This window comes from Trichosurus vulpecula, chromosome 3, assembly GCF_011100635.1.
Source record: "Trichosurus vulpecula isolate mTriVul1 chromosome 3, mTriVul1.pri, whole genome shotgun sequence".
Classification (NCBI taxonomy): Eukaryota; Metazoa; Chordata; class Mammalia; order Diprotodontia; family Phalangeridae; genus Trichosurus; species Trichosurus vulpecula.
Genome location: NC_050575.1, coordinates 28,325,610 through 28,339,279, shown reverse-complemented (window position 1 = coordinate 28,339,279; position 13,670 = coordinate 28,325,610). Strand labels below are relative to the sequence as shown.

The 13,670-nt window shown below is 38.3% G+C and overlaps 1 protein-coding gene across 1 annotated transcript in view; it reads right to left on the bottom strand.

Moving 5' to 3' along the window:
- Positions 1–5,639, bottom strand: part of DDX46 (DEAD-box helicase 46) — a 60,106-nt gene extending 54,467 nt beyond the window's left edge. The window contains exon 1 of the mRNA XM_036749456.1: positions 5,497–5,639. Within this exon, the coding sequence (XP_036605351.1) occupies positions 5,497–5,513 (17 nt within the window). The 5' untranslated portion in view covers positions 5,514–5,639. The remainder of the gene's footprint in view (positions 1–5,496) is intronic.
- Between the last annotated feature and the right edge of the window lie 8,031 nt (positions 5,640–13,670).

Below are 13,670 nucleotides of genomic sequence, written 5' to 3'. Positions count from 1 at the left end.
CTGCCAAAAGACAAACCAAAAAAAAAAAAAGGTTACTGATAACTCTGAAAAGAACAATTTAAGCTGAATGATGAAGTAGGCAGATTGGAGAGTTCAAAATGTTCTAACTGGCTGACACACCCACTATACCCTTCTCCACTACCCTCTGCATAATATTCATCTTTAGTGTGATATTCTTTCATAGACAGCAGTATTCCATTTATTTTTATCATATAGCAACATCATATTAATATTATGAAAGGGTCAGTAAAGGCAATACAATCTAATCTACTCCTCCTGTTCAACTCCAGGCCCAGCTCAGTTTCCTGTGCTGTCACAGATAGACATAGTACTGCTGAATAATTTCTACATGATGTCCAAACACACGCAAGTTGAAATCTGGGCAATAGATATTCTTAATCCACCTAGTCTTTCCTGAATGGATGGACAGACTATATTTATTTGAGTGAGTATCGATCTCTTCTATGAAGTTTTATTTTCTACCATGTCCTGGGGTTTGCTATAATCAATACAGCATCACCTGCAAATGAGAGCTAAAGATCCTCACCATCCATGAGAAATCCCTTCTCAACCTGAACTCTGTACAGGATCTCTTTTGTCACAGTGGCTAATTCTGTAGGTGATCACAGTATAACTTGCTAGATTCTTCTTATCGGAGTATCACTGAAACTACCTCTGCTGTTGAATCTTCCAAGAAATCCTGGATGAGCTTAATATATGGCTGAGAGACATCTTGTCATAAAAGAATCTATAAGGTGATGTTTTCCACCGTGCGCACATGCACACCCATGTACACACACACGTGTACGTATAATAATCAATAAACAGTGAGTACAATGGGATTTCATATTCTTTACATCTTTTAATTAACGTGAAACGGTAAAGATGTCACTCATACTAATATCACTTCTGAAAATTCAATAAAACCTCATTAAGGATGTCCTCATGTATACAGACAGTCCTCATAAAGATTCCGCATAGTGTGGAGAACAGTAATCTAGGCCAATAATCACTGATGTTCTCAGTCACTTTTTTTGGTATTAATAGTACGTGAGACATTTTCCATGTGTCTGGCACCTTCTGCTTCATGTACTTTGTACATCAGTCTCTCAACACTCTCACCATTGCATCACCTCCAGCACATATCCCGTCTATATATTGTTCTTCTATATATTTTTGGTCTAACTGGCTGCTTTTCCCAGCTTTGTTCTCTTCAATGCCATTTCGACACCTCCTAGAAGCTTATCTGGGACTGTGATATTAGGGCTCAAGTGCAGTAGTTCTACTACTTTGATGGAAACAAAAGTTTATTAAAATGGTTTTAATAAATTTTTTCCATTTTTTTATTTGCAGTCTTCATTCCATTTTCATGCTTGAATGCTCTTTGGATGACACTGCCGAGCTGGACAGCTTGCCAGGTTTTCTTTAAAATGGTTTCCCTCCACTATTTGAATTCTTAATCCCTCTTTAAAAGATTTTACAAACAAGTTTATTTTTTAATCTAGTGCATCCTTTGGCAGCCATCTCTTCCCATTTGGCAAGTCATGTTTGCTAACAAAAGTACATTTGGGGCTTTATAAGTCTCCCTGTTGTGACGATTAATTTATACTGATTAAATTTCTGGATGAAGTTATTATAGTCAGTGTTGTTATTTCAGGTTGTCTATTTCCCATGAAGCAAAAAATATGTAAGTAGATACAGAATAAATAAATACAAATAATTAAATACAAAGTAGTAAGAGAGTGAAGACAGCATCTACAGAAATCAGGAAAGGCTTTGTGTGAGAAAGTGGTGCTTGAGGGGAGCCTTGAAGGAAGTAAATGCTTCTAAGAAGTGGAGGTGAGGAATGAATTCCAGGAATGAAGGACAGTCAGCATAAAAGACGCAGCAGTAGGAAATACAGCGCTGGGCATGAAGAACAGAGAAATGGTCGGCTGAACCAAAGAATGTGCAGAATAATGCATAATGAATCTAGAAAGGCAGGCTGGAGGCTCAGGTTGTGAAGGGTTTTTAAGGCCATAGTGTTGTATTTTATACTAAAGGCAAGAGAGAGTTCCTCAAATAGGGGAGTGACACGATCAAATGTGCACTCAAGGAAAATCCCTTTGGCAGCAGTGTGGAGGAGGAAGTGGAAAAGAAAAAGACATGAGGTAAGGAAACCAATTATGAGGCCACTGCAACCCTCCAGGAAAAAGGTCATGAGTACCTGAGCAGCTGTATGAGTAGAGAGAAAGGGTCAGATGCAAGAAGTATTTGTGGAGGTACAAAAAGCAAGATTTGGCAAATGACTGGACACATGCATGGGGTGAGGAAGAATAAGGAGGGGAAGACAATGTCAATTTACAAACTTCAGAGACTAGAGGAAAGTACATCATTTTATTATAGACAGCTTAGCAATTTGCCAAACAATTCACTAGTATTATCTTTAAAATGTGATCATAAGATCTACATAAATTCTATTGTGTGGCTAATATATAGATTCAACTACAACTGAAGACCATCCTGCCTATCTGATACCAAACTACCTACCAGGTCCAATGCCTTCCACTGAAATTCATACGCTTAAAAATCAACATACTTTTAAAGAAACATAATACAGTGTTAATACTGTCTCTGAGAGCTAATCAATAAAATGGGGGCGATAATACTTGTAATACAAAGCCATTTTAAGGCTACACGGTAAAGGTAGGTAAAGCACTCTGCAAACTTCAAAGTACCACGTGAATTTCCACTACAATAATTATCACCGTAAAGGATAAAGGGCCTCAGAAGTTTATCGACAGATATAAGACAGCACCTCTTCCTGTTTTTTGGCAGAGGTGGGAGACTCTGGATATGGAACACTGTCAGGCTCATTCCATATGTTGGTTAATTCTAATGAACTCCTCCCCATCCCTCTTTTTTATTTTTTGTTATAAGGGATGACTCCCAGGAAGGGCGAGGCAAGAGAAAACTGAGAAATGTAAGGACAAAAGATATCAATAAAAATTTCTTTTTTAGGAGGCAGCTAGGTAGCACAGTGAGTAGAGCACCTGCCCTGGAGTCAGGAGGACCCGAATTCAAATTTGACCAATGACACTTGACACACTTAACTATGTGACCTTGGGCAAGTCACTTAACCCCAACTGCCCTGCCTTCCCCCCTCAAAAAAAAATTATTTTTTAAAATGTGAGTTTTTCTTACTCCTGTTCTTTCCTCCACTAACCAGCCTTACATGGTGGGATATAACATTCATTCACAGTAACTTCACTGAGCATTTACTATGTACATGAATAGCATTATTCAAATCAATCAGCAAGCACTTATTAAGCAATTATTATAGTCCAAGCACCATTGCAGGTGCTGGGGACACAAATAGAAAAATGAAATGGCCTACCCTCAAGGAGCTTACATGGTTAGGGGAAGAGAAGGAGGTAAGAACATGGACATAAATAAACACAAAATATGAGAGCGAGAGAGAGCGAGAGAGAGAGAGAGAGAGAGAGAGAGAACTAATAACTAGAGGGAATCAGGAAATGGTTCAGGTAGGAGGTGGCACCTGAGCTGTGCTCTGAAGGAAGCTAGGGATTCTACAGGGCAAGGGGGAGACTAGGAGGATCACTTGTGAACAGAGACAAAAAATAAAATGCGATATACAGGGGAAAGCTAGATGATATTTTGACTATCATGAACAAATAGGACTGGAGAGGAATGCCATAAAATAAATCTAGAAAGGAAGACTTGTTCAAGACTTTAAAAGAAAGGATAAAGACTTTGTATTTTATCCTAGAAGCAACAAGAAACCACCGAAGATTTCTGAGTATGGGGAGACAAGGTCAAATCTGTTTAAGTAATATCAGTTTGTCAGCTGTAGGCAATATGGAGAGGGAAGAAGCTGAAAATATGGAGTCCCATTAGGAGGTAACTGCAATGGAGGTGACAAGAACCTGGCCTAGGATATAGAGACTATGTGAGTGGAGATGTTGTAAAGTCAGCAAATGACTGACTGGATTGTGGGGTTAAGTGTCAAGGGTGATGCCCAGATGGCAAAGCTGGGTCAATGGCAGTATGGTGATGTCATTTACAGAAACGGGGAAGTTTGGGAGAGGTGGTAAAGTACAATGAGTTCAATTTTGGATATATTCCGTTTGAGATGACATCCAAGAAGCATGGGCATGCACAGCATGGTCTTGGTGTGTTGGGACATCCTGGGAGTACACTCTCTAGCTCTACAAAAATAATTTTTTGGTATTTTGATTAGTATGGCACTGAGTAAGTAAATTAATTTAGGGAGAATTGTCATTTTTATTATATTGGCTTAGCATAGGCAATCGATATTTTTTCCAGTTGTTTAGATCTGACTTTATTTGTGTGAAAAGTGTTTTGTAACTGTGTTCATATAGTTCCTGGGTTGTCTAAGCAGGTACACTCCCAAGCATTTCATACTGTCTACATTTATTTTAAATGAAATTTGGGGTACATTCCCAACAGCCATCTCCTTTCCTAATGATAATGCTCCTCAGGGTGTCCCAGCATACCCAGCCCATGACAGGCAGACATGCCGAGATTCCTTTTTTGCTTTAGCTCCAGGAAATTTGACTAAATTAAACATCCGACTGCTGTCATCAATTAATCTTGGTTTATTAATAACACGTATTTCTCCCATTTTCATACCTTTTTTGTTCTGTCTTACTTTACATCGCTCGATTGGTGAACACGTATTTAGCCTGCCTACATAAAAAGATGACCCACTGTACATCTAAAACTAAGGCTGAGTAAAGGCCACCCCGCCGAACCTCTCCGACATCTGCCGATGCCCATTCCTTCTTTTAGACCCTAAAACTCTACGTTTCCATTGCTCCATCCACGGCTCCTTGAACATCTTTAATAAATGTTTCCTGAAACAGTCTGAATTATCCACTTAACGAGTGTATTCAGGGCCCAAGGGGGCCGCTGAGGAGAACAGCGATGAAGGAAAGGTCCTTTCCTTCAAGAAGGAGAAGAACAAAGCAAGCATGCAAACCCCAGTAACGCACGGCGATCTAAGCGCCAGAGGGTCGTCTACCCCCTTAGGATTGAGGGGGCTGGAGAAGGTTTTTCCATTCAATCCACCCGAGAGGGCGCGCTGGGCTGGCAGGTGGGGCTACACAGGGGACACAGGGTAAAAGGAGAAGGGCGGCTGGGAGGCCACAGGCATAAGCGGTAGGGCTGTCGCGGCTTTCGGGAGCAGAGGGGCCTTGGGGTGCCCGCCACTTCCTGCGGTTGGAGAAGAAAAAGGCACAAGGCCTTCCGCCGGCGAGAAGCAATCACCCTGGGGCCGCCCAGGTCCCGCGCAAGGTCAGGGCCCGGGCACGGGCGGGGGCCCGGGCTTGGGGGCCGCAGGGCGCATCTGACGCGGGGGACGAGCGCGGCCGCCCCGGACCCCGGGCTTCACGGCGCCCTCATAACTCCCTCACGCCGCCGCTCACGTTCTCTTCACAGACGCCTCCGGAGGCCCCCCCGGGTCCTCCAACTCACCGTGACTCCCGGCCCATGGCGCCGCGTCGTGGAGAGGCCGGCGTGTGGGCCACGGCGTCGCTGTTCTCCCCGCTGCGGGATCCCTTCAACTGAGATACGAGACGGGCCGCTAGGCAGAGGCAGCCGCCATTATAACGCGGGCCAACGATGAACGGAAGTACCGGCGGCCGAAGCTAGAGCCCACCGGGAGGGACGAGCGCGGGAGGGCACGGCCTCGGCTGCGCTGCTGCCTCCTAGCGGCCGGAGGCCTTCCAGGCACCCTGCTCCGAGGCTCCTCTAGGAGGGGGGGAGGGGTTCTGCTAGACACAGAGTTAGAAGCGGGTGTTGGGTCTTTGCAACCAGGAAGACCTAGGTTCGCCTTCTCCATCTGTAACGTACACGCTGCTTGAAAGATGATGGATAAATAGGCAGAACGAGATACATATTTTTGGACGTGGTCAATGTGGGAATTTGTTTTGCTTGACTGAGCTTATTTGTTGTTTTTCTTTTGGGGGGGTAATAGGGGGTGGGAAGGAAATGAGAGGGACGAAAAATGACTGACAACTGAAAAGATTAATAAAATTTAATTTTAATTTAATTTAATTAATTAAAGCGTGTAACCGTGGGCAAGTCACTTCCTAATGGCCAAAACAACTAAGCCCCACTTTTTTCCTCCAGGGAGAAAAGGCTAAAAATACAAGAGTTGCCATCAGTGGGAGGAGTTTCCACAAGAGAAATTTCCTATTGCTGAGAAATTACAAGTCTTGACCTTGTTATTTATAATTATTAACAGTAATAACACATAATTCATATTTCATAGCGCCATAAGATTTCCAAAGTGCTTTCTTCATGAAGGCCCTGTGAGATAGTGTGAAAATTTTCAGCTCCATTTTAGAGATTTAGGAAACTGAAGCACTGTGCCTAAGAGCACACTAGTAAGTGTTAGGGCTTGAACAACCAAGTATGACATTTTTTTCCTCCTACATTTTGCTATTTTTCCCTAAACGGTTCCTAAGCACTGAGCAGGATATAGCAGAATCTTGATAAATGTCTGCTGCACTGAATTTTTATACCTTTGCCACCTTTCTCACCCTCCCCTAGAGAGGACAGAGATAGCTAAACACCACAACTCTTCCTGCCCTCATGTAGACTGGAAGTCACTGAATTAATTACAAGTTGAATATGTTATAGTTATGCCACAGTCAAAGGTCTTTGAAAGATCTTGGAAAATGAGAGAGATGCTAGAGGACTGGAGAGAGGAAAAGATCCTGATTTTCAAAAATGGAATTAAGGAAGTCTGCAAATTCTATGCCTTGACTTTATTCCTGGCAAAATTCTAAAACATGATCTCATGCCCCAGTCCAACTCTACATGATCATATAGTTCAGCTGAGCCTAGTGGGCTGAAGTCACCAAGCACAGTTATGGTTCCAAAGCCACATATCTTCTGTTATTTTTGTCAACAGCATCCCCATTCTTCTCATCAGTTTCCAACTTTGAAGGCATCCTGAATGCTCTCTCTCTATTCTTCAACCCCTACATCATCAGGTGTCAAATCTTATAGAGATAACATCTTCACTCTTTCCCTCAATTTAAACCACAATCATCTCTCACTTGTACTATACCAATGATCTTCAAATGGTCTCCCTAACTCAAGTCTCTCCCTTCTCAGATCTATCAGCCACACAGCTATCAGTGATATTCCTAAATCACAGGTCTAATCATGTCACTCCCACATAAAAAGCTCCAGTTGTCTCCTTAGTTCCTTTAGGATAAAATACAAAGATCTAGGTTTGACTTTTAAGTCCCTTTGTAATTTCCCTCCAGCTTTCCCTACTACATATTACTCATATAGCTCTCCTCATATTCCACTTTTTAGCCAAAATGACCTTCTCTCTGCACATTTTACACGACATTCTATCTCTCCTCTCTGTGCCTTTGCATAGGCTTATCCCCTATACTCAAAAGCCCCCCATCTCACACAACTCACACAAGGCAAGCACTCACATGGAGGTCAGAAAAAGAAATACAAGAACATTCTCAAGGTCTCTCTGAAGAACTTTGAAATTGATTGTGGCATGATGTGCCCTCATCAAAGAAGGCACTATTCTCCATGAGCAAAGCAGAATTGCAGTACCTCAAAACAAATGTGAAATCATGTCACCTATCAGATCAGCTAACATGACAAAACAGGAAAATGATAAATGTTGGAGAAGATGTGGGAAAATTGGAACACTAATGCATTATTGGTGGAGTTGTGAACTGATCCAACCATTCTAGTAAGCAATTTGGAACTATGCCCAAAGGGCTATAAAAATGTGCATACCCTTTGACCCAGCAATGCCACTTCTTGGGCTATATCCCAAAGAGATCATAAAAATGGGGAAAGGACCCACATGTACAGAAATATTGATAGCAGCTCTTTTTGTGGTGGCCAAGAACTGGAAATTGAGGGGATGCCCATCAATTGGGGAATGGTTGAACAAATTGTGGTACATGAATGTAATGCAATACTATTGTGCTATAAGAAATAATGAACAGGCAGAATTGAGAAAAACCGGGAAAGATTTCCATATGAACTGATGCTGAGTGAAGTGAGCAGAACCAGAAGAACATTATACACAGTAACAGTCATATTGTGCAATGATTGACTTTGATAAACTTAGCTCTTCTCAGCAATGCAAGGACCTAAAACAATTCCAAAAGACTCATGATGAAAAATGTCATCTACATCCAGAAAAAGAAATATGGACTCTGAATTCATTCTAGGTTCCTTCTAGCTCTGACAATCTGTGATTTTAAAGCATGTTAATTAGCAGTCATAACCATTTCAAAAGCAGTTTAATTCACTGCTACTTTTGCTGCTGTATAATAAAGCTAGATTATATTTGATCTAAAAGTTCACTATCCTATTTATGCAACTGTTATATGTAAATATTTGTTGGATGAATCTATTTATGAATATGGACTCACCAAATGAAAAAGATACTTGTGATATGTTGAGATTTCATCATGAAATAACTCTCCCTTTAGGAAGATAAATCTAGAAGGGGAAAAAAACCCTTTCCAGACAAAACCAAATACCTTTCCAAGCAATCAAAATTTCTTTTAAGAAATAGTTTTGTCAATCAACAAAAAAGGAACTAATTTATCATTTTAATTTCCTTAAACATTTTTTTAAAATTCTGAACTTAACAACAAATAAAACGTTCATTTCCACATACATCGAAGAACAGGAGGGATTTTTATGTAAAACGGTGAATCTTTATTGTGTAAAGTGGGGGTGTCAAACTGAAATGGAAACAGAAGTCACTAACCCATACATAAAAAACTCTGCAGGCTACACATTTAGTTTTAAAATGCAATATATGTTTTACTATATTTTTTATTTATTTTGCTAAATATTTCCCAATTATATTTTAATCTGGTTCAGGCCACATTTGGGGGAGGGGGGCTGTTGCCATTGTTGGCTGCATGTTTGACACCTCTGTTATTGAATTTGCTTTTCTTTTTTTAGTATATAAATTTAGTGTAACTTTAAAAGTCATCCTGCTTGTCTGTGATTTCTTCTGTTCTTCCTTCTGTTCTCTTCCATTTTTGTTTTTTGAGACCCTGTCTCTCCCCCCAATTGAAAAGAAAAGGTAATCAAAGCCCTTGTAACAAATATGCATAGTAAAGCAAAATACATTTCCTGATTAGCTACGTACAAAAATGAATGTCTCATTTGTATCTTGAGTTCAACATCTTTCTATCAGGATGCAGGCAGCATATTTCATCTCTGGTACTCTGTAATTATTCTTAAATCTTTCACAGTTGTTTGTCTTTACATTGTTGTTAATGTATAAACTATTCTGATTCTGATCATTTAGCTCAACAGCAGTACCTTTGAGTCTTCCCAAGTCATAATTTCTTATAGTAAAATAATACTCAATTATATTCTTATAACATAATTTGTTCTGCCACTCCCTAATGAGTACCCTCTTAGTTTTTTGTTCTTTGCCACTACCAAAAAAACTCAACAACCCTGCTATAATTATTTTTGTATGTTAATTTCTACAGTAAATATATTTTGTACCTTTGCTTTTTCTTTGATCCATTAGGGGTACAGTCCTACAAGTGGCATAGCTGGGTCAAAGGGTATGACTTTAGTGACTTTGGGGGCATTGTTCCAATTACTTTTCAGAATGGTTGTTCTAATCCACAGCTACACCTGTGAGAAAACAGCATTCCTGTTTTCCCTCAGTTCCTCCAATATTTATTTTCCTTGTATGTTATTTTCACAAATCTGATGAGTTGCAACATCAGAGTTGCTTTAATTTGCATTTCTCTAATTAATAATGATTAGAAACATTTTAAAATTTGTTGGTGGCTTGGATTTCGTCTTTTCAAAACTGTTCATATTCTTTGACCATTTATTAATTAGGAATGGCTCTTGTTCTCATAAACTTGAGTAATTTCCTTACATATATATATTGGAAATGAGAATTTAATCAGAAAAACTTGCTGCACTTTTTCCCCCCAGTTCAGTTTTCTTTCTGATCTTAGTTTCACTGGTTTTGTTTCTGCAAAAATAATTTTTATGTAATCAAAACTGTCCATTTTGTCCTCTGTAAGACTCTATCCCATATTTGGAAGAGTCATGAACTCTTCTTCTGTTCATAGAACTGAAAGGTAACTTCTTAGCTCCTCTAATTTCTGACTTTTTATATTTAAATCTTATATCCACTCGGCACTGTCTTCACATGTAGCATACTACATGCTAACAATTAGTTGATGGTCTATTACTAATTTCTAATTTTTCCCAGCAGTAATGGCTGAATAGTGAATCCTAATCCCAGTAGCTTGAGGTTTTGGGAGCTAAGTAGGACAGTAGACAAAAAGTACTAGATCTGGAGTTAGGAAGACCTGACCTCAAATCCAGCCCCAGATACTAGCCGTGGGACCCTGGGCAAATTATTTAACCTCATCTGTAAAGTGGGGATAACAAATAGCACTTATCTCCCAGGGTTGTTGTGAGAATAAAATATCTATTAAAAGTGTTTTGCAAACCTTAAAGCACCATATAAACACTAGCTATTATTTTTTGAACATTAGGTTCCTAGACTAATTTTCTTTTATATAATTAAGTCTGTTTCACGGGTCAACCTATTTTTTAACTGGAAGCAAATGGTTTTGATGAATACTGCTTTGTAGTATAGTTTAAGATCCAGTATTTAAAAAAAAGATCCAGTATTGCCAGGAACCCTTCCTCCCTACTTTTTTCCCCCTTATTTCCTTTCAGATTTTTGATTTTTTGTTCCATTAGATAAATATCAATGTTTTGTACTTTATGAAATATAGTACTTTGCTATTTTGATTGGTATTGTCATAGAATAAGTTAACTTAGTATTGTTTTCAATATATTGGCTTATACTATGCATGAACAAGCAACATTTTCTATCTATTTAGGTCTGTATGTAGGTAAAGACTTTTTATATGGATAGTTCCCATGCTAGGTAGGTGGACTCCCAGAGTTTATACGTTCCATAGTTATCTTGAAGTTTTTCTATACTTTCTTGATGGGCTTTCTTGGTAATATTCAGAAATGCTTATGATTCATGTGGATTTACTTTATATACTGCAATTTTGCTGGTTCTTGTTCCAATTTTTTATTTGACGTATGTTTCCCTAAGTATATCATCATATCACCTGCAAAAGTAATAATTGGTGCTTTGCCTATGTGTATTCCTTCCATTTTTGTCTTACTATAGGTGGCATTTCTAGTCCTGTGTCAAATAATAGTAGTGATAATGAGTATCCCTGCTTTATTCCAGATCTTAATGAAAAGGCCTCCAGTTTTCCGTATCATGCTTCTCTTGGTTTTAGATACACATTATTTTTTAAAATTCAATTTTATTTTCACAAAGATTCACATTCACTTCCGCCAATACTCCCCTCAACCAACATCAATGAGGTAAGAAAAACAAAACACCTGTTACAAACACATGTGGTCAAGCAAAACAAATTCCTTCCAATGGTCATGTCAAAAAAAGTCTCAGTCTGCACTTTGACTTCATCACCTCTATCAGGAGTGAATAGCATCCATTTCCCTTGAGTCATTGTTTTTTATCAGAATATAGTTGAACAAAAGTTTCTAATAATTTCTTTAATTTCTTCATGAATTTTTTAGAATTATGGTTATTGTGCTGATCAGAATTCTTCAGTGTTTCAAAGTTGTCTTTACAACATTTTTGTTATTGTATAACAAAACTTGTTTTAGATCTGCTTACTTTCCTCTGCAACAATCCATATGAATCTTACCAGGTATCCCTGAAACCACCTTCATTATTCACATACTATTTACCATTTAAGAAAAGCACCATTAATTTTTTAACAGAAATTAGTGTTGCATTGCCAAAAGCCGTTGCTGCATTTATTGACATAATCACGCGCCTTTTATTGTTATTAATATAGTCTATTGTGCTTATAATTTTCCCAATATGCTGTCATGGCCTCTTTGCAAATATTTTATTTCGAATTTTTACCTCAACATTCAGTGGGAATATTGGACTTTGGTTTTATTTTTCTCTCTTCCTGGTTTAGGTATCCCTGTATTTGCATCACAGAAGAAAGCTGGTAGGAGCTATTTCTCTTTTTACAAAAAGGTCATTTATTGGAATTATTTGATAGAATTTGCTTCTAAGTAAATTTGGTCCAAGGATCTTTTTTTCTTTTGGAGTGCATTTATGGCTTGTTAAAAATTTTTTTCCCTGAGATACAGTTCTCTATCTCTTGTTCTACTCATTTAATTTTTGTAAATATCTGTCCATTTTCCTTAAGCTTATGAGACTATAGTTCACCAAAAGTGTCTAATTATTTTCTTTCTTCATTTCTTGTAAATTGACCTTCTTTTCATTTTTGATACTGGTTTTCTTCTTTTCTCAAAATCAAATTAGCTAAAAGTTTATGCATTTTATTGCTTCTCCCCCTCAAAAGAGTTCTACTTTTATTTATTCAGTGGTTTTTGTTTTCTTTCAATTTTGTTAATTTCTTCTTTCATTTTCAGGATTTCTGTTTTAAGTGTTTGAGGTTTTAAAGTTTTATTTTCTTCTTTTAGTTGCATATTCAATTCATTGCTTTTTTCTTCAGCTCTTTTGATGATGAAAATGTTGAGATAACCATTTATTCCTAAGCATATCCTCAAGGACTGGTGCATCCCATAAATTTTGACATACTGTCTAATCGTCAACTTTCCTTTGATGAAATTATCATTTTTATCTTTTGTTCTTTGACCCACCAATTCTTTAGGATTGAGTTGTTTAGCTTCCATTCAATTCTTTATCCTTTTTCAAAACCTATTTCTTGAATGTAATTTTAATTGCATGACTGATTAAGTCATGGGTAGTCACCGTTGTGATTTCCATGTGGCCTTTAGAAAGGTGAAGTGGGAAAATGACAGGGAAAACTAGGACTGAGAGATTCAAAGAGAAGAGCTACAGATACTTTGACTAGGTTCCAAGAAAGGAAAACCTCTCATATTTGCCCCACGAAGAGGAGGAAAGGTCCCTGGGGGAGTCAGTGGCATGGAACTCCTGGCAAAGCTGGGAGATGCAGGGCCTGAAGCTGGCCTCAAGTGATCAAGGTTAAGGTTTTGAGGCAATGCCAAGTTCCTAGATGAAGGTTCCTGGAAAGAAAGTAAGTTCCTAAACAAAGTCAAATTCTTGGACTCAGCAGGAGAGGGAGCCAAGGAGCAGCAAAGGATAGAAAATAAAGGGATAGTCCTATGACTTTATTAACTCTATTTAGAGCACGTGCAGCAAGATAAAATAGGACAAGGAAAAACGTTTCTGGATTTGATTATAAGAACTATTGAATTAATGAATATTTCTAATACACAAGCCCCATAAAAATATCTAAGAAAATATAATTAGTAGCAATTCTTTCATATTTTACACTCTTTTAAAGAAAGTCAGCCTTCCTCAAATGAGGAAACTTTTCAAGTCAGTTTAAATGTATAAACTTTTTTCTGCTTTTGAGTTATAGACCTGAGTCATAAGTTATCAAAGAAAAATAATCTTCCTTTCCAGATGAAAGAAAACAAGGATATCATAAGATTAAATCAACAAGAATTAATGAAGGTTGACTTGGAATGCCATATTGTTGATCATTAGAAATAAAACAAAAAATTTTCCAATTAAGCAGCAGAAACACAACAGG